The sequence below is a fragment of the Pipistrellus kuhlii genome, unplaced genomic scaffold, assembly GCF_014108245.1.
Source record: "Pipistrellus kuhlii isolate mPipKuh1 unplaced genomic scaffold, mPipKuh1.p scaffold_m20_p_24, whole genome shotgun sequence".
In the NCBI taxonomy this organism is placed as follows: domain Eukaryota; kingdom Metazoa; phylum Chordata; class Mammalia; order Chiroptera; family Vespertilionidae; genus Pipistrellus; species Pipistrellus kuhlii.
The window spans coordinates 11,665,300-11,686,496 of NW_023425523.1; the positions used below are offsets into that span (position 1 = coordinate 11,665,300).

Genomic DNA, 21,197 nt, shown 5'->3' on the forward strand with positions numbered 1-21,197 from the left:
GAGAGAATCATGGATCAGCTGCCTCCTGCAAGTCCCCACTGAGGATCGACCCTACAACCCGGGCATGTGCCCTTGACCGGAATCAAACCTGGGACCTTTCAGTTTGCAGGACGATGCTCTATATCCACTGAACCAAACCAGCTAGGGCTATCACCTCATTTTTTATTAGTCTAATTCATCTTCCTACTTCTATTACTTCAAACTTTAAATCTATCAGATGAATCTTTTAAATTATATTTTTCTTATCACTGACTTAATGGTTTATCTTGCAGTTGTTGAATCAGATCTAAGATGTTATCATGCATTCAAAGCCTTCTCACAGTTGGGTAGCACTTGACATCTTATTTTTTCTCCCAAATATAGACTCTAGGTTCTTTATAGGACTGTTTCTCTACAGCTCTTCACAGCTATTTGCTCTTCATGCCTTTTTGTCTGTGTGGACTGTCTCCTTTACTTTTTTTAAGGTCCTGCTTGACCTACCTTCTTGAAACTTCCTGACTGCCTGCCTTGTTTCCTTTGGGTTTTCCTTCCTATTGAGGACCTTCTCTGCACTAGGGAATATGCCAGACCTTAATTTAAACCATGCCAGAGTCATCTTTTCTTCCTCTAAATTCTATTAGAGTCTATGTAAACCTATTACTAAAAGTATGAACTTTATTTTTTTAGTGGGAATATTTTGCTTTTTCTTAGGAATGTTATTTATTTTATTTAAAATTTACAGGATGAAATAGAAAAATAGACCTATAAATTAGTAAAAATTTGAAGAATTCCCAAAACCCAGTGCTAGTAGAGGTATGGATAATTTGTTACTGCTTAGGCTCTTAATTGGTATAACCTTCTTGGAGGGGAATGGGCTCCTTTAGACCCAGCCAGTCATTCAGAAATTTGTCAGTATGGGAATACTACTTGCATCAGTGCATACGCGAGGATATTCATCAAAACATTTATGATAGTGTCAGGAGCTATGACCAATTAGCTTACAAATCTGTAGGAATAACTTGTCTAAAAAAAGTCTGATGTCTTCTTTAGAAACTTAGATGATTGATTTGACTTTTCCTCTTTTCTGACATAAGCATTTTCGTGCTATAAAATTTCCTCTGAGCACACCTTTTCTGTGTGCCACAAACTTTGCCAACTTGTATTTTCATTTGCATCTTAGTTCAGTGTATTTTTATTTCCTTTGAGACTTCCTCTTCGATTCATTGTTTAGAAGTGTGTTTAGTGTCCATGTGTATGGAGACTTTCCTTTTAATTTCTGTTACTGATGTCTAGTGTGATTCCATTGTAGTTGGAAAACTATAATCTATGATTTCAGATCTTTTAAATTTGTTGATGTTTATTTACTGGCTTAAAATGTGGTCTATCTGGTATATGTTCTGGGGACACTTGAAACGAATGTGAATGTGTTGTTGAATGGAGTGTTTCTATAAACATTAATTTCATAATGTTGAGATCTATATCTTTGCTGATTTGTCTCTCTAATTGTTCCATCAATTTTTAAAAAATATGTTTTTATTGATTTTTAGTGAGAAAGGAAAGGAGAGGAAGAGAAGAGAAAGAGATAGAAATATCAATGAGAAACACTGATTATTGCCTCCTGCATACCCCCTCTTGGGAATAGAGCCCAAAACCCAGGCGTGTGCCCTGACTGGGAATTGAACCAGTGACCTCTTGGTCCATGGATCGATGCTCAACTACTGAGAGGCATGTTGAAGTCTCCAACTATAATTATTTTATCCTTTCTGTTCTGTCAGTTTTTATATAACATATTTTTTAGCTCTTTTATTTGGTGTGTATACACCAGGTGTCTTCTTGGTGGATTGAGTCTTTATTATATAACTAGAGGCTTGGTGCATGAAATTTGTGCACGGTATGGTCCCTAGGCCTGGCCTGCGATCAGGGCCGCCTTCCCCAGTGCTGCAGCTAGCCCCACCCCCTACCCCCATTCACCATCAGGAGCTAAGTTATATATATTTGTTGCATGAATGCAATGTATAATCTAATTTGTGTATACGTTTTAGATTAATATTATGTAACTATTAGAAGTGTCTAAAAGTGAAGTCTGCAGAATATATTTAGTACTTTCTCTTCCAACCTGGGAAATCTTTTACCAGGATAAGAATTCAAGAAGAGAGATCTGGACATGAACATTTGTGTTTCCTAGCAAACTACTGTGATTTTTATGTATAACTTGAGCCTTTCTTCTGGACAACTTGATCATGATGGTGATAGTGATTATGAGCAAGGACTATCCTTTTAAAATGTGTATTCTGCTTTTCACTGATAGAAATGACGTCAGATGTGTCATCACTGGGTCCAGCCATTGCCACTGGAAACCCTGGGCCTGGGATTCAAGGTGGAGGAGCCATTGTACAGAGGCCTGTTAAGCGGCGACCAGGGTATGTTTGGGATAAATTGTGTCGTACGTGTCTCTCCTGATGACCAGCTTGACTTACTTAGTAGCTGAACCCTTTTTTTTCTTCAATATTTTATAATTTAAAATATATATATATATATTTTATTGATTCTTTTACAGAGAGGAAGGGAGAGGGATATAGAGTTAGAAACATTGATCAGCTGCCCCTTGCACACTTCCTACTGGGGATGTGCCCTCAACCAAGGTACGCGCCATCCGTAGGTCTGTGGGCCGACACTCTAACCATTTAGCTATGTGGCCCATGGCTGAATTTTTAAAATATAGAATTGATGTTTTTGTCTATTTATTATTTTTTAATCCTCACCTAAGGATATTTTTTCCATTACTTTTCAGAGAGAGTGGCAGGGACTTTTCCACGACCCTTTGGTTTCTGGGATGACACGCTAACCATTGAGAAAACCGTTCAGGGCTTGTCTAAGATTCCTATAAGTCTTTTTAAAAGCAAAAATTTCTGCAATGTAAAGGACTATGAATGTTACTGAGAAAATTTTTACTGCTTTCATTAAACTTTGTGTTTGCATTTTCAAAATGTTTTTGATAGGCTGTCTACGTTTATGAATTTATAGAATTCTGAACCCTAGAATAGTTCTTCTCTAAGTTATTGGCATGTTTATTTAAAAAAATTTTTTTTAATTGATTTTAGAGAAAAAGGGAGAGGGAGAGAGATAGAAACATTGATTGGCTGCATTCTATACCCTCCTTACTGGGTTATCAGCCTGCAATCTGGGCCCTTGACTGGGATGGAACCCAGACTCTTCACTGTGCAGGCCAACGCTCTATCCACTGAGCCAACCCAGCTAGGGCTGATATGTTTCTTGATTTCGAATGCAGAGTCTACTCAGTTCCAAAAGTATTTATGAAATGCCTGATTAGCATAAGGCATTGGGCTGATTGCTAGTAGGATATGGAGGTAAATAAGACACAGTCTTTAAGTTGCTTATGAACATAATCAACTGAGAGGGATCATCATTACATACATAAATATAACACAAGGTAAAATATGCCAAGTTTGCTAAGAAAGAAACAAGTAGACTGTCGTGTCTCACAGTATGGGAATGCCATCATTGGTTGGTAAAGATTGGGAAAGACTTCAGAAAGGAGGTTGCTTTAGAAAGGCCTAGAAGCATGGTTAGTATTTTTATCCATTTTTTTGCATTAAAATTTCCTTTTTCCTTTTTAAAAATTATGTAGTTAATATTATAGCTAGTCTTTAAGTTTTAGCTCATCAATAGTAATGCAGGAGTGATTCCTGGATTAAGGTGGTAACATGAGTAACATATTAAGACTTGTTATGTCTCTAAGGGCTTTACACATTTTAACTTACTTACCAAGGCATAGGGTGGATAAGTCATCTACCCAAGGTTCTAAAGTAAGGGGAAGATCTGTGATGTGAAACTTGGGAGGTTAGTTTTAGAGTCCACTCTCTTAAATACAGTGTTATGGCTATAAAAAAAAATCACAAAAATTTAGAATCAATATGAATATCAAAATTAAGGGCTTAGTTAAGTTACAGTATATTTAAAAAATGGTGCCGAAACCGGTTTGGCTCAGCGGTAGAGCGTCGGTCTGCGGACTGAAAGGTCCCAGGTTCGATTCCAGACAAGGGCATGTACGTTGGTTGCGGGCACATCCCCTGTAGGAAGTGTGCAAGAGGCAGCTGGTCGATGTTTCTCTCTTATCGACGTTTCTAGCTCTCTATCTCTCTCCCTTCCTCTCTGTGAAAAATCAGTAAAATATATTTAAAAAAAAAAATGGAGTTCTGGCCCTAGCCAGTTTGGCCCAGTGGATAGAGCATTGGCCTGGGGACCAAAGGGTCCCTGGTTTGATTTTGGTCAAGGGCACATACCTTGGTTTCAGGCTCCAAGCACTTTTGATGTTACTTTTGAAATTATTGTGTTTTCTTTGATCACAAAATTCACATTTTAACCAGTACACCTGGTAGACAGATATTTAGGGACTGCAGGGAGGAAGAGGGACAAACACTTTCAGTATTGATGCTGCATACTTATATACCCACCTAGAGGACCATAATACCAATTTGTCACACTAGTGTACATACAAGAGATTACTGGGTTAAGGTGCTAATATAATGTTTAATAGAGTACAGAGATTAATAGGAGATTGGTTTTACTTTGTTACTTATAATCTTTCCTAGTTTCTTGAAATAAAAGTCACCTCTGCTTTTGGTACTTTCATTGAACAACAGTAGCACATTGATTATGCTCCTTACTTGTATTTGCTTTATATTTGTATTTGTGTATACAAATAGTCCCTTGAAGGCCAGTCTCTTGTTTTCACCTCATCTAGTACAGTCAGTGTCTTGACTGTAGCATAAATTATAAGTTTATTAGAAAAAGCAGTATTTAACCTTTTGAGGTATTAAATCACTCTCTTATGTAATATTACTATTCTGAAAGATGTTTCAGAAATCTGGTAACACAGCTTAGAGTAGTCCATAGAAATGAGAAATGGACTTGAATTATTCATATAATTTTTTTTTTTTTTTTTTTTTTTTTTTAGTTTGTTTCTACGCCTTTTGTAGAGATTGTATTACTCAGATGTAAAACTTGGCAAAGGTTGACTGCTACCCTGGGAGAATGTAAGGTAGCAGTAAGTACTCTTAAAAGGGAGAGAGGGAGAGAGAGAAACAGCAGTGATGAGAGAGTCATTGTATTAGCTGTCTCCAGCATACCCCACACTGGAGATTGAGTCCACACCCTGGCATATGTCCTTGACAGGAACATCTGACCCTTCATTCTGCAGGCTGATGCTCTATCCTAGGGGTGTCGAACTCAATCAGAGAAGGGGCCAAAATCTAAAATCCAGCCTAAATCGTGGGCCGAATGGTTTACTGAACAGTCATAAACTGTCATTGTGATGGAAACGCAGCGGAGTGCAGTGAGGACAGCGCGGTGCGGGCCACATTGCAAGGCCTGGCGGGACGGATTTGGCCTGCGGGCCTTGTGTTTGACACATGTGCTCTATCCACTCAGCCAAACCAGTGAGGGCAGTAGTCTTTTTTGATTGCCCAGTTTCTTTGTCCAGTTTGGTACAGCTAAGAAGAGGTAACATAGCTTTATTTTACTTCTGTCTACTTCTTTCCTTCTTTCATTTGGGTGGGTGCTCAAGAAGCTTGTAGGTTGAGAATTTTTAATTTCTTAATGTTCTATATTGTCAGTAGGCTTATACTATTTATTGTTGGCTTTCCCTAGGTTGGATTTTGATGATGATGGAGAAGGCAACAGTAAATTTTTGAGGTAAGATTTTGAAAAACTTTCTCTAGATTTCTGATATTAAAAATTAGTTCATGATCTTTATATTTCTTTCAATCTTTAGACCTAAGGAGAATGCTTCATCCTAGAACTAAGTTTTTTTTTTATATTGTATTCCATGAAATTTTCAAGCTTTTAATAGTTGCAAAGGAAGGAGCTCTTTGAGGGGAGAGCAGAGAATTTACAAGTTCATCAGTGTTATCTATTGCTGTGTGTTTGGCTTAAAAACAATGATTTCTTATTTCTCAGAATTCTGTAGATTGGTTACGTTTGTGGTCGGTAAACTGTGGCTCTCAAGGTACATGGGGCTCTTTGGCCCCTTGAGTGTGGCTCTTCCACAAAACACCACGGCCTGGGTGAGTTTATTTTGAAGAAGTGGCATTAGAAGAAGTTTAAGTTTTAAAAATTTGGCTCTCAAAAGAAATTTCAATCGTTGTACTGTTGATATTTGGCTCTGTTGACTAATGAGTTTGCCGACCACTGGGGTAGGTGAATAGTTATTATGCTAATCTTTCTTAGACTCACAATACTGTGTTCAGTTGGCTGGTCAGCTGGGAACTTGACTCAACTGACATGGGTAGATATCTCTTTGTGGTCTTTTATTCCTCCCCCCCCCCCACATTAGTACCTGTTTATTGATCAACGGTTTGATATAAAGTTATTTGAGATCTTCAGAATTTGCCCAAAAGGATCACAAGCTTTAAAAATTTTTATTTTTCTCTTAAAAAAAGGATAAGGGGCAGGTTAGGAGTACTAGCAGTAGTGACATTTGAAAATAAATTAACAAAAAAATTTTAGCTTGGTCTTTTATTCTTAAGAAGGCTGGTAGGTCAGGCTGAGTTTCTATACATGGTGATGACTATAATCCAGAAGGTAAGTTCTTATCCTTTGCATTGTAGGATTTATCATACCTTATGATAACTAAATGCTTATCAAGCCTCTGCTCTGTTTTGACATTTGTAAGATTTCATTGGACAAAGCAAGTCAGATGTCTACATGTGAGTCAATGTGGTAGGGCCTACACAAGGGAGTAGACACTAAGGGGTGTGATTTGTTGGTGGGTCATTCTCTGAAACCCATTCACTTCTCCTGTAGAACAGGAATTGGAATTTGTATTTTTGATTGTTGACTCTGTTGAAGCACTGAAAATGGACTTTTCAGTATATTGATGGAGTTCTTTCAGAAATGGGAAATATTTATTCTTATGGAGATCAGTTACTTGGCTTTGTAAGTAAGGAAAGCAGTAAGAGTCAAAGAAAGAAGGATAACTTTGACTACAACCTGCCTTTTTTCTTTTTCTTTTTTTAATTTTTTTTATTATTTGGTAAACATCTCTAAGGCCTAGTGTACATTGACACTATCAATATTTTTACAATTAAACATTATTACATTTCTGAAAATGCTAATTTTATTTATTTTTAATTTAATTTATTAGGGTGACATTAACAAAATTATATAGGTTTCAGGTATACAATTCTATAATACATCACCTGTATATTGTATTGTGTTTTCACTACCTCAAGTGAAGTCTCTTTCCATCACCATTTATCTATCCCCTTTTACTCTCTTCTACTCCCCAACCGCCTTCCCCTCTGGTAAGCACCATATTGTTGTCTGAATCTATGAGTATTTTTTTTCCTTTGCTTAATCCCTTCTCCTTTTTCATCCAGCCCCCAACTGCTTTCCTCTCTGACAGCTATCAATCTGTTCTCAATAAAAAAATGCTAATTATATTTAGCCAGATATTCCTTGTCTACACTGCAGGAAGTCAGAAAAAGTAGTGTTAAATGATATTGATGTCTAGGCAATTCCTTGCTCTTATTTGAACAAGTAAGTTTTATCTTCTTCCTTCATTTTATTAAACCTCTAAGGGAAAGCTAATGACGTACATTCTTTCCCAGGGTCCACACACCCTCTGGTGGAGATGATAAGTAACCAAATCCCCACACACTGATGTCCTAATGTTAACTTGTTAAAGGTAACTCCACATTTTGTTTTACTCTCAGCAGCTTTTTGATCTTCCTAAAGATGAACAGGGCCTGTGGCCTTAGCACTTATTGCCAGATGAGGACATCATATTTGCTGAATATCCTTTAGAAAGGATATTTACCTTTTATCAGTAATCTATAAAATCAGTATCAAGATATTTCTCTGTGTACAAGTTTGTGAGTCATCAGTGATCCTGTGCATCTGAGGAGCTGAGATAAAATAAACGTATGCCACATAATCACTGAGGCATGGCTTGACTTGGCATGAAATCTAGCCTCTTTGCTATTTTCATTATATCAGATTTAGTGGTTTACATCATGTCTTCACAGAACAGTGTCCTTCCTTATCGCCAAACGTCTACACTCACAGTACCTACCTCTTACCGTGATTTAGACAATCCAGGCTTTCACATACTGTTCGCTTCTCAAGAGGGCATTCTTAGCCCTCATCATCCATATTCTACCCTCTTTTCTAAAAAAAAAGAAAAAAGATTTTTAATAGATTTTTAGAGAGGAAGAGAGAAAGAATCACTGATCAGCTGCCTTCTACATCTCCCCCTTCCCCTGGGGATTAAGCTGGCAACCTGGGCATGTGTCTTGACTGGGAATGGAACTGGCAACCTTTCAGGGCATGTGGGACGATGCCCAACCAACTGAACCACACCAGCCAAAGCAGCCTGCCTTTTTCTTTCCAAAATTGAAAATACTGGGCTGGAGAAAAGTAGGTTAATAATAATGCAAGAATAACTCTGTGTTGCAGGCACCACATCTGTAAACCTGCTTTTGCCCATCTCTGTATGTACATGCATTCAAGTTTGAGAAGCACTATTCTAGTTAATACTAGTAACTGACATTATCCTAGAGTTTCAAAGCCTTGACATTCTTTTTTTAAAATATTTTTTTTTGGTTTTAGAGAGAGAAAAGAAGGAGAGAGAGAAACATCAGAGAATCATTGATCGTCTGCCTTCTCTAAGCCTCCCACCAGGGATTGAGCCCCGTAATATGAGTATGTACCCTGACTGGAAATTGAACTGGGATTTCCTGGTTCATAGGTCGATGCTCAACCATTAAGCAACACTGGCTGTACAAAATCTTGTCATTCTTAAAAACTTTTTTTAAAAAATATATATATATGTATTTTATTGATTCTTTACAAAGAGGGAGAGGGATAGAAAGCCAGAAACATCGATCAGCTGCCTCCTGGCACACCTCCTACTGGGGATGTGCCTACAACCAAGGTACATGCCCTTTACCTCAATTGAATCCGGGACCTTATTTTTAGTCCACAGGCCCATGCTCTATCCACTGAGCCACACAGGCCAGGGCTCTTAAAAACTATCTTATAGATGTTTTCTAGTAATATAAAATTATGCAACCACTATGGAAAATAGTATGGAAATTCCTCAAAAAATTAAAAACAGAATTACCATATGATTCAGCAGTCCCACTTCTGATTATATATCCAAAAAAAATTGAAAGCAGGATATTGGAGACATATTTGCACATTCATGTTCATTGCCCCATTATTCATAGTAGCCAAGAAGTGGAAGTGACCCATATAACCATTGATAGATTACTTGATAAAGAAAATGTGATAAAGAAAAATGGTTATCAGCCTTATAAAAAGAAGAGAGTCCTGTCACTTACTACTACATGGGTGAACATTGAGGACATTCTACTAAGTGAAATAAGCAAAATAAGACACATACATTTGACCCTTGAACAGCTCAGAGGTTGGAGCGCCAACTGTTGGCACAATAAAAAATTGTAGTTCAAATTCACCTTCTGTATATGTGGATTGAAAATGACAGTTGACTCTTGAACAATGCAGATGCAAATTGAATGGTTTCACTTAACTGCGTATTCGTGGGCCCATCAGTTCAAATTTGCATTGTTCAAGGGATAGCTGTACTGTATGATTCTACTTATATGAGGTATCTAAAGTAGTCAAAATAGAAAAACAAAGTAAAATTATGGTTACCAGGAGCTGGTGGTGGTGTGGGGGGTTGAAATGGAAAGATGGTGTTCAGTGGATATGATTTCAGATTTGAAAGATGAAAAAATTCCAGAGATCTTTTGCACAACATTGTGAATATAGTTAACCTTACTGAACTGTACACTTAAAAAAATAGTTAAGATGGTAGTTTTATATTATGTGGGCCTTTTTGCCATAATTAAAAACACACACAACATGAAAACAACTATCCCTAACCTTAGAGGGATGCTGACCGGGAAGTCAGCCCTTCTCTTAAGATATTATCTTTGCCGAAACCGGTTTGGCTCAATGGATAGAGCGTCGGCCTGGGGACTGAAGGGTCCCGGGTTCGATTCCGGTCAAGCGCATGTACCTTGGTTGTGGGCATATCCCCAGTAGGGGGTGTGCAAGAGGCAGCTGATTGATGCCTCTCTCTCATCGATGTTTCTAACTCTATCTCTCTTCCTCTCTGTACAAAATCAATAAAAAAAAAAAAAGGATATTATCTTTGTATTATACCTATCTTTTTTCTTCTTTGAGTGCCTGATAAGTAAGGGATTTACAAAGTTCTATGGAATATTGTTATTATCTCTGGGTTTATGGTGCTTTCCCATTGGCTTTTTCCCCATTGAATATTTTTACTCTTTTCTAGTTTTCATTTCAGAGTGAAATGGACATAAGTGTAATTCTTTGAACAAATTATTTTTTTCTCCTTCAGGTGTGATGACGATCAGATGTCTAACGATAAGGAACGATTTGCCAGGTAATACAGTAGAACATGGGTAACATGGCTTCTCACTATGACTTTAAACTAATGGTATATATTTTACACTGTATTTTTTAAAGAAAATCTTCATGTGGCCCCAGTCAGTTTGGCTCAGTGGATAGAGCATTGGCCTGTGGACTAAAGGGTCCCAGGTTCGATTCTGGCCAAGGGCACATGCCTGGATTGAAAGCTCCATCTCCCCCAGTAGGGGATGTGCAGGAGGTAGCCGATCAGTGATTCTCTCTCATCATTCATGTTTCTATCTCTCCCTTCCCCTCTGAAATCAATTAAAAAATATATATATATTTAAAAAAAATCTTTATGTGATGATGTTTTTATTGATTTTTAGAGATGGGAAGGAAGAGAGAGAGAGAAACATCAACATGAGAAAGAAATATTAATTGGTTGCCTCCCACACGTCTGACAGGATCAAACCCTCAACTTTGGTATGTGCCCTGACCAGAAATTGAACCCACAACTTTTTGGTGTACCAGACAGTGCTCCAGCCAACTGAGCCACCTGGCTAGAGCAGTTCTTTTTTTTTTTTAATGCTCACCTGAGAATATTTTCTCTATTGATTTTTAGACAGAGTGGAAGGTGGGAGGGAGAAGGTCCACAGGCCAACGTTCTAACCACTGGGAGAACTGGCCAGGGCGGCAGTTTTATCTTTTATAAATGAGAACAGATAAATAGTTTTTGTGGTGATGAGTTTTGATTGAAATAAATCTGTTTAAATTACTCATTGAGATGAAAAACACTTTGTTTTTTATTAAATAATAAATTCTTTTCAACTTATTGGTTTTATATTTAGAAAGTTTATCTGTATATTATTAAGTAGTGAATTAGTTTTTAAAAATAGAGTTATAGCAACCTCAGAAAAATGAATAATTCAAAATCCAGGGCTTAACTGCACACTTAGTACTTAATTTTTTGCTGATGCTGCTGGTCTGGGGACCATACTTTCAGAATCACTGATGTAAAGGGCTAAGAAATATCAGTCAGAGTAGATTAAAACTTCTCTGAAGCAGTAAGATGCTATCATAGGCTTTGAATGAGAGGATGCTATATAAAATAATATATTTGTAGTTTGATAGAAGAAGCACTAAAGTCAGGGAGATAGCTAGGAAGCTATTGAAATAAGGTAGCTATAAAATCATGAGGGCCAGGTGGTAGCAAAGGCAATAGAAGAGTAAATTTAAGAGGTTTTTGAAGAATTTATCAAAATAGACACTTGTATTATAAATGCTTTTGGATGTAAACCATCTCTAAAATGAAAAGTTAATCATGGATATTTAGGTAATAGTTTTTCAAGCTACATTAGAAAGTTAAGCCATCAAAGAGTAGTGATATAGGTTCACAGTCTCTTGACTGAAATTCCAAAAAGATAATGAAAACCTGACTTGGTTGCCCAAACCAGTTTGGCTCAGTGGATAGAGCTTCGGCCTGTGGACTGAAGGGTCCTAGGTTCGATTCCAGTCAAGGGCATGTACCTTGGTTGCAGGCACATCCCCAGTAGGGGGTGTGCAGGAAGCGGCTGATTGATGTTTCTCTCTCATTGATGTTTCTAACTCTATCTCTCTCCCTTCCTCTCTGTAAAAAATCAATAAAATATATTAAAAACAACAACAACATGACTTTATCTATTTTAATCTTATTTACCCTGTATAAGGGAAATATTTATATATTTATATATTTCATTCAGCAATATTAAACTGGACAAGGGGTTATGGGTTTATAGTAGTAGGAAGCATAATAATAGGAATTTTAGATATTTTAATTTTCTTCCAAACAACACAGATTATTCTTCTAAGATATAATTTATTAAGTTAATTCACCTCATATCCTCCTTGGGAATTTAGTAGAGGTTCTTCAAAATCTGAAAATGTATGACTTTTCTCAACTTTAAATAAATGATTTGTAGTTTAAGGAACTATAATAATTGGAAACTTTAAGCTATGTGACATAACTCAGTTCTCTTTCTCTACAATTAGTATATATAAATTTTCACATACGTAAAATTTCTCATAGTTATTTTGTTATTTGGAGTCTCTATTTTCCTGCTGGCTGTTTTATAGAAACTTTGTCATATATTGGCAAAATCATACATTGATAACGTGTGCTTGTCATTTTTAATTTTTTTTTTATTGATTTCAAAGAGAAAGGAGAGGGAGAGACAGAAACATCAGTGATGAGAGAGAATAATTAATTGGCTGCTTCCTACATGCCCCCCACTGGGGATCAAGCCCAAAACCCAGGCATGTGCTTTTGACCAGAATCTGGGGACCCTTTAGTCCGAAGGCCAATGCTCTATCCACTGAGCCAAACTAGTCAGGGCTGTGCTTGTCATTTTAAATAATCTGTTAACATGTCAAATTTAGACATTTTATTTGGGGCTTCTTAATTTATTTACACATGTTTGTGTATGTGTGTTTGTGTATTGGAATTGATTACTGAGAAAAAAACAACAACTTGGTGTTTTGTTTTGTTTTTGTTTTTAAAAAAATATATTTTATTGATTTTTTTACAGAGGGGAAGGGAGAGAGATAGAGAGCTAGAAACGTCAATGAGAGAGAAACACCGACCAGCCGCCTCCTGCACACCCCCCACCAATGTACATGCCCTTGACCGGAATTGAACCTGGGACCCTTCAGTGCGCAGACCGATGCTCTACCACTGAGCACAACATGGTGTTTTTTCAGTTGCCACCAATCCTTATAGTACTTCAGTTTTCCACACAGATTTAGCAGTAATCTTTTGTAGTCCCCTCCTAGGGAGGGAGAGTTGGTACTGGGGATCCACCAGGCCTCATTCAGAGAAGCAGGAGAGTGGCTGAAGAGAAATTTACTACCTCAGGATCAAATCAGTGATATGGGAAATGCCAGAAACCTAGCTCTTAGTTTAACTTACATACCTGGTTCAATATTCTGTCTGAATACATGTATATGTGCCTATGTGTTATAGAGAGATTGTATCTGTTATCACTTATTTGACATAGTTATCATGATTTCCTCCTTGATTATCTACCTGATAAGAATAACATTGTTATTGACCGTACCTTTGCAACTACCCACCAGCAATCAGGAGTGAGTATGTAACTTAACGCAACAAAATGGCGGGTTAATTTGCATACACAGACACTGAGCGGGCAGGGCGGGACGCTTGTATCATCAGGATGGTGATGATGCAGGTGTCCCGCACCACGCACCACCCGCAGCCGCTCTGGGCCTCTGGGCAGCGTGGGAAGGGGAAAAGGCAGCTCCGACCAGAGCGAAGGCGGTGCTGGGAGCCAGGGAAAGGAATCTTCGTGCATTGGGCTTCTAGTTTAGATACAATTTTCTTTACAGATTGGGACACCGTGTAAGAATGGTATGCCCTGGTTTGGTTCTTTTTCAAGCTATATATACTTGGTTTCCATAGAGATTAATTGGCAAAATGCTTTCTGTGTTCAAATTAATTTATAATAAATATTTGCCTTGACCTTTGTACTGTAAGTTACTTTTTCTTTATTCTAACAGATGGCTTTGTAGGTTTACAGGCAGGGTTGCTATCTATATTTCCATTTTTCCTCTGCTCTCTGAATATATTTTATTCTATTTTCTTTTTCCTCTCTTTCCTTTCTTTTCCATCCTTCCTTCCTACCTTTTTTCTTTTTATTTACATTTTAGCTTAGTTCATTAATTCTGTTTTTAGGTCGGATGATGAGCAGAGCTCTGCGGATAAAGAGAGACTCGCCAGGTAGGAGAACAGTATCTTTTAGCATGATAAAGCAGATAATGCTGCTTTTTTTCTCCTTTTTCTTACTCTGCTCTTTTCTTCCCCTTTCTCTTTGTGTTTTTCCTTATCTGTGGCAAGAGGAGACAATATCTTTTAGAAGTTTGTGTGTAATAGGAACGTTGGCTTCCTCCATCAGAAATTGAGTGGTGAGTTGAGGGACTTAGGAATTTTAAAAACTGCTATTAGTTTATGATTTTCTCTTTTCCTCTTCATCTCAGCACTAAATTTCAGAACAAAAAGCTTTTAGGAACATTGCAGCTGTACCAGTTGGTGCTCCTGCAGGGACTCTTTTATCAGAAAGTTAATAAACATACCTGTGTTTGCAATTAGTTCATGGCCTTTAGGCCTCATCCTTTACTTCACACCTCTCTTATTTTTCCGTGTAGTCTCACACCTAGATTACCATGTCACAGCAGTTCTGGTGTTGCTCCGGTGGTTGAATCTTTTGTGGTTTCCCAGAAAATTCTCAGCAGCCTTGTTGTGACTCTTTAAAAAATCAACCTTCTGGACTTCATTGTCAGGAAACTGTCAGATTATAGGGAGATAGGTGCTTTAAGTTTGAGAGCAGAATTTCCTATTTCTGGACCTCTATGGTGAGACCTTTTCTCTTTTTTCCTGTTTCTGGTCTCTGTGATTTGGGACACTCAGTAGGAGATAGCTTGTTGATCCAAACACCTAATTTACTACTTTCCTCTCCTTTTATATGTTATTACCTCTTTCAGCTGTGTCACAAGCTTATTTTACTGCCATTTCAACTCATGCCTCCTACTAACTCAACCTTCTGAAAACTGATTTGCATGGTATGGTGGGAAGAGCTTTGCATTCATTGGTATGAAGACAGCCCTTGGAACAGTCATCTAATTAAACTGCTTGACCTTAGTTTGCTCTTCCCATAAAAAAAGATTTATGTTAGATTAGTTCTATATTTTTTCTTTTTGTTTTGACAGAGAACTTTTGCTCAAATAGAATCCTTATGTGGTAATAGAAGTAAATAAAATAGAAGTAAATAAAGCTTCCCGGGTAGCAAAAATGCAGCATGTTCTTTGGTTCTCTCTTTGAGGCATCCCCATGAAAACACTGAGGACTATTGGGCTTTGCAAAAATCCAATTTGAGAGTACTGGATTATTTCTTTTAATGATAATATTCCGTCTTAATTTTGAGGATGTCAGTATTATGTAATCTCCTTACACTGATGAAATACAAAATGTCTATTTATAAAGGCCTTTTCACCCTCCTCCCTACTCCACTCCTACTCTCCGATTCACTTTGTCCCAATCTGGGGACCCCATAAGGAATCATTAGTAGATGGTATCTTATAGTCTCTTGAACTCAGTGCACTGGCACCACACCAAGATAGAGAAGGGAGGACTTTGTACAAATAGAATTTCAAAAATTTTAATTGTCTTCTAGAGTTGAAAATGAGAGGGAAGCTTAGAATAAACAACATTTTATAGACCAACAGTATCTATACTATCAATTCTTGTATCAGTTGTTGAGCAACATACTTGTGTTGGGAAAAAGTAGTACTTTTATGTTTTCAGCTTTTAAGTATCTAAGACTATTTTATCGTAAAACATATTTTTTTGTTTTGTTCTGAGGGAGTGGTAATTTACATAGATGACGACATTTCCAGGAAATAGAATTGCTGGTATCTGCTTATTCTCTGTTCCCCTTGTTAATTTCTATTCCATGCTTGCTCTGCATGAGAAGGTTGGCAGACCTTACTCTAACTTCTGAGACTTAAGCATCCCTGAATCTAAATACCACGTTTCTCCAGCAGCTCACTTGGTGTTCATATCATTCTCCCTGCTCCCAAATGTTCAGAATTGACCACCTGGATGGGACTTCTCCTCTCTTTCTGTGCAGGGAAAATCATAGTGAAATTGAACGACGGCGACGGAACAAGATGACAGCCTACATCACAGAACTGTCAGACATGGTACCCACCTGTAGTGCCCTGGCTCGAAAACCAGACAAGCTAACCATCTTACGCATGGCGGTTTCTCACATGAAGTCCTTACGAGGAACTGGCAACACATCCACTGATGGCACCTACAAGCCGTCTTTCCTCACTGATCAGGTCTCTGGGATGTATAACTCTGAGAGAATCTAGAAACTCTTGAAAGTTTTTATCTTTGGGGTAGAAGACCATAATCCTGAATAGAGGGTGTCATAGTAAAGCTGAATCTGTAGATTTTTTAAAGGACAAAAATTCAGCTCTTAAGGAAAAATTTGGACCATGGGAAAATTGAGTTTTGATTCCTGGCTATAATACATTAGCATTGGAACAGAGAGAAGTAGAGATGACTTGTGAAAACTATTTAGCAAGCTTAAAAGTATTTTAAAACTTCATTCATAAATACAGCTTATAAGGTAGAAGAACAATGGAATCACCAGGAGAAGTGATGACTATGTCTCTATAGCCAGTCATCTGCCTTGGCTTTAGAGTTATAGAAGATGAAAGAAATTTATTTTTTATTCCTGAAGCAGCTTCTGTTTTAGTGATTAAAGGAGTCTTAACAGGCAGTTGTCATTGCTTAGTGATTTGCTGTTCCATTTGATGCATTATGAAAAGAATTGAGAAGGCAAAAACATTTTCAGCCTTTCATGAACTCAGTCTGAATATGAATATGTGAGTGGCAGAATACATACATAAGTGAAAAAAGATAGGGATATGCATACAGAGAAGAAATACCTTTAAAAAAATAATATGGTTCCAGATACAGTAGATATATACTGGTGGGATTGCTGAAGTGAATAGAATAGCCAGGCCTGAGTGAGGATGGTCAGCAAAGACTTGTAAAAGTAAGAAAGCCATGTTCTATTTTGATTATTAAAAATATTAATAACACAAGGTTATTGTAGAAAGTTTTAAAAAATCCAAGTATAAGGAAGAAATTGACCTATAATGCCACTCTTATTCAAAGGATTAAAAAAAAGGAAAGAATGTGATTTGGAAGAAAGCAATAAGAATTTTTCAAAAAAGATGATCTATATGAAAGTACATATAGCACAGATTATATATGTATGCGCATCAAAATAGTTAGTTTGTTCTAATAGTACTCATACAGATATTGATTCAGTGAACTCCAGGTATGTAACTTTTGTGGGCTAACCAGATGCTTTGTGCTGTGAAAAATATAAAGAATGAGAGCAGATTGTCACTGATGGAAATAACATATAAATAAGAAAATCATAATATAAATACAGGATCAGCTTTATAATAAAGGTGCATTAAGTTCTGTAGAAGTGCAATTATGGAAAACAGAATAGGGGAACAGAGTAAATTTTGGGAATACTGTAACTCGAGCAATGTGAGAACAAAGCCTAGTGAGAATGACTGGGTTATCAAAAAAAATCAAGCAGTTTAGTATGCCGAGGGAGATGATAATAGGAAGGTAGGCTGGGAACTGGTGATGGAATCTTTAGGAGTTATGTTAAAGAATTTAGATTTTAATTTTTAGGCAGTGGGGAGCCATCACTTAAGACTTGAAGAAGAGAAAGTATATTTAGAAAGGAAACAAAGGTTGGAGTCTGATGTCATAGAAACCAGGGGAAAATAAAATCTGAAGGATAGAACGGACAATTTGTCAGATTCTGAAGAGAGATTGAGTAAAACGATAAAGAGCCAGGAAAGGGGACTTGCATTAGCAATTAGGAGGATTTCACTTGACAATTAGTAACCTCCTGGGGGAAAAAAAATGCTATGGTTTAGAGTGAAGATTGCAGTGGAATTGTGGAATGAAAGATAAGAGATTTGAGCTAGTGAATGTAACATTATTCTTGGTATATAATCTTGGCACTGAAAAAGAGATGAGTCAGGCAAAGTTGACAGAAGATTTGTGTAAAACAGAGTAGTTTATTATATTTATAGATCTGAGGGGCAAATGAGAAAAAAATAGGAACATTTATAGAGATAGATCTTAAAAAGAGACCAGAGAGGGTGAAATAAAGAACGGTAAGTGGTAATCTTTTTATTTCCCATCTTTAGTCCTGAGGTGAAAAGCGTAAGGGTGGATAGTAACAGACACCTTGAGGAAATACCTATTAGGATAAAAAACATCTTGTCAATGAAGGTAATTACATTTAGGGTGCAAAGCTGTGGGTGTGGATGAGGCAGGAGCCAACAATTGCTTCTGGAGAGATACTTTATGGCTGTAAGTGTCTTCTTTCCATGAATAATAATTATTTTCTCAGAGTTCAGTATTAATTTTTATTTCTCTTCCTTGGACAGGAACTGAAACATTTGATCTTGGAGGCAGCAGATGGCTTTCTGTTTATTGTGTCATGTGAGACAGGCCGGGTGGTGTATGTGTCTGACTCAGTGACTCCTGTTTTGAACCAGCCACAGTCTGAGTGGTTTGGTAGCACACTCTATGACCAGGTGCACCCAGATGATGTGGACAAACTTCGTGAGCAGCTTTCCACTTCAGAAAACGCCCTGACAGGTATGAGATAGGTGGATGGAAATGAATAAAAGTCCTTCCTTTTCTTTCTCAGACAGAAGAAGAGGTTTAGCTCTTACGTTTGTTCATTGAATTTGGCAGGGCTTCTAGAATTTTCTCCTTTAATGAGTATAATCAGTTCTTTTTATTCACATGCAGAAAATACACTTTGTAGCTAGCTCATCCTTAGAAACTTTCATGAGTGGCAATGCTTTTAAAAGTCTACTTTAATCTTAATATTAGTGTAAATAAAACAGTAAAAGTAAAAACTCCAATAAACTTTTTTCCATTCTGAAAGAATTAAATGATCCATATTTCTGTCTCATTTGTATGGGTAATTACCTGGTATTTTTCCTACTTCATTGTGCTTGGCTTTGTACTAGATTCTATGATAATAGATTTTTATTTTATTTTTATTTTTTTAAATATATTTTATTGATTTTTTACAGAGAGGAAGAGAGAGGGACAGAAAGCTAGAAACATCGATGAGAGAGAAACATCTATCAGCCGCCTCCTGCACACCCCCTACTGGGGATGTGCCCCCAACTAAGGTACATGCCGCTGACCGGAATCGAACCTGGGACCCTTCAGTTTGCAGGCTGATGCTCTATCCACTGAGCCAAACCGGTTTCGGCTAGATTTTTATTTTAGAGGGGAGTTATCAGCCAGTGTGTAAGGTTTGTTTTGTTTTGTATTTGTACTACTTTTCTGTCCCTTTTTGTTTGGTTTCTCCCCACCCCCCATTTTAATGCTCTTCAGTCTTTTTGCCAGAGTTTTACTAAAGGAAACAAGTCACATCTGTTTCTAAACAACTCTGGAAAAAATTTTAAAGTGGAAGCAGATCAAAGCTAGTAATTAAAATAAGACCATTTTGATTATATTAATGTCAGTATTTAGTTTCACCCTCTTTTATGTTTTTAATGGATTTCATTTTGCTATTCTCCCCGCGCCCCCCAAAGTTGCCATGGCTTTCTATATGATAAAAGGAGGAACAATTTTGGCTTGACAAAGATACATGCTTCTATTGTTTATAAAATTGTTTTTAAACCAGTGATATTTTCTGTTTGTGTGCATGCATAGATATAAAAATAATTAGATCCAAGAATACAACTTTGTCTCTTGCTTGCTACTCCTATCTTCCAGTGCTACCTTTGAACTTAAGAGCAAGCTTTATTGATGGGAATCTTGAGGTATTTTAGGCTTGAAAAAAATCATCCCCTCCTTGGCCCAGTCTGTTATAAGCAAGAAGATTGGAAGTCATGATTAGGTTACTTACTATCATTGCCTTCAGAGTCTCTCCCGATCTTCCTCATATACAAGAATGCACTCCAGGCTACTCTTCGGATTCTTTTTCAGGGCGTATCCTTGACCTGAAGACTGGAACAGTGAAAAAGGAAGGTCAACAGTCTTCTATGAGGATGTGCATGGGCTCAAGGAGATCATTCATTTGCCGTATGAGGTGAGTGTCAAGCTGAAGATTGTGATTTGACATAGAGAAAATTAAGAGCTGAGGGTTTGATTTCTGGTCAGAGGAGTTAAACTTTTTTTTCTTTTTTTTTTTTTAATATATTTTATTGATTTTACACAGAGAGAAATCGAGAGGGACAGAGAGTTAGAAACATTGATGAGAGAGAAACATCGATCAGCTGCCTCTTGCACACCCCCAACTGGGGATGTGCCCGCAACCAAGGTACATGCCCTTGACTGGAATCGAACCCGGGACCTTTCAGTCCGCAGGCCGAAGCTCTATCCACTGAGCCAGACCGGTCCCGGCTGGAGTTAAACTCTTAAATCCAAGCTTCGGTTGAATTAAATTTAATTCTTAGGACCCAATGGGCTGTAACATACAATAAAGCATCAGATAAGGGAAGTAACTTTTATTAAATCCTCCTATGCCAGACATTATGATGGGTGCGTTATGTTTGTCATCTCATTTCCCCCAATTATCCTTTAGGGTAGATTTATGGTTACTATTTTGCTGAGAATAAAAAAAAGAGATTCAAAGAAATTAACTTCCCAGGATTGCATAATGTCTGATGCAGGATTTTATTTTAAACTCCTGTTTTTTTTTCTCAGTACATCATGAGACAACATCCATATATTCAGACCATTCAGATAATTTCTGCTGTTTGTTTGTTTTTGTGTGTGGTTTTTTGTTTTTGTTTTTTAGAAATTTGAGACTTTTTTATGACCTTTAGTTAATATTTAGTGTTTATAAATTTTATATTGTACATTTTAGGATTCTGAAGAAAAGGGTGGTGGTACTTTGTACATAAGTAGAAAAGATCCCTTAAAGTCACAAAATAATTCCAGGTTTTATAATAGAAATTGACTACTTTGTTCTGAGAATACGCTTATTAGAAGGGATGAGTAGAATGTTAAGAAAAGTTTCCTAGGAAAGTTGCAAAATGGAATTGTGGCTCTGGTTTAAAGTAGCTTCAGATCCAGACTACTAGATTTGCCACTCACTATTTTTTGAGATCCTGAGCAGATTAAATTACTACTTTGTGTTTTGATTTTATCACCTAATATTGGGAGT

General features: G+C 37.2%; 1 protein-coding gene across 9 annotated transcripts in view; it reads left to right on the forward strand.

The window, feature by feature from the left end:
- Nucleotides 1-21,197, forward strand: part of ARNT (aryl hydrocarbon receptor nuclear translocator) — a 48,553-nt gene that overhangs the window by 5,691 nt on the left and 21,665 nt on the right. For 3 of the 9 annotated variants that reach the window (XM_036453282.2, XM_036453280.2, XM_036453277.2), the window contains exons 2-8: nucleotides 2,288-2,399; nucleotides 5,650-5,694; nucleotides 10,391-10,435; nucleotides 14,129-14,173; nucleotides 16,080-16,293; nucleotides 18,448-18,661; nucleotides 20,015-20,117. In XM_036453282.2, the coding sequence (XP_036309175.1) occupies nucleotides 2,288-2,399; nucleotides 5,650-5,694; nucleotides 10,391-10,435; nucleotides 14,129-14,173; nucleotides 16,080-16,293; nucleotides 18,448-18,661; nucleotides 20,015-20,117 (778 nt within the window). Of the gene's footprint in view, nucleotides 1-2,287; nucleotides 2,400-5,615; nucleotides 5,695-7,610; nucleotides 7,688-10,390; nucleotides 10,436-14,128; nucleotides 14,174-16,079; nucleotides 16,294-18,447; nucleotides 18,662-20,014; nucleotides 20,118-21,197 lie in introns of those variants that run through there. The other 6 variants (XM_036453278.2, XM_036453279.2, XM_045587011.1 and 3 more) reach the window with 5 other exon arrangements.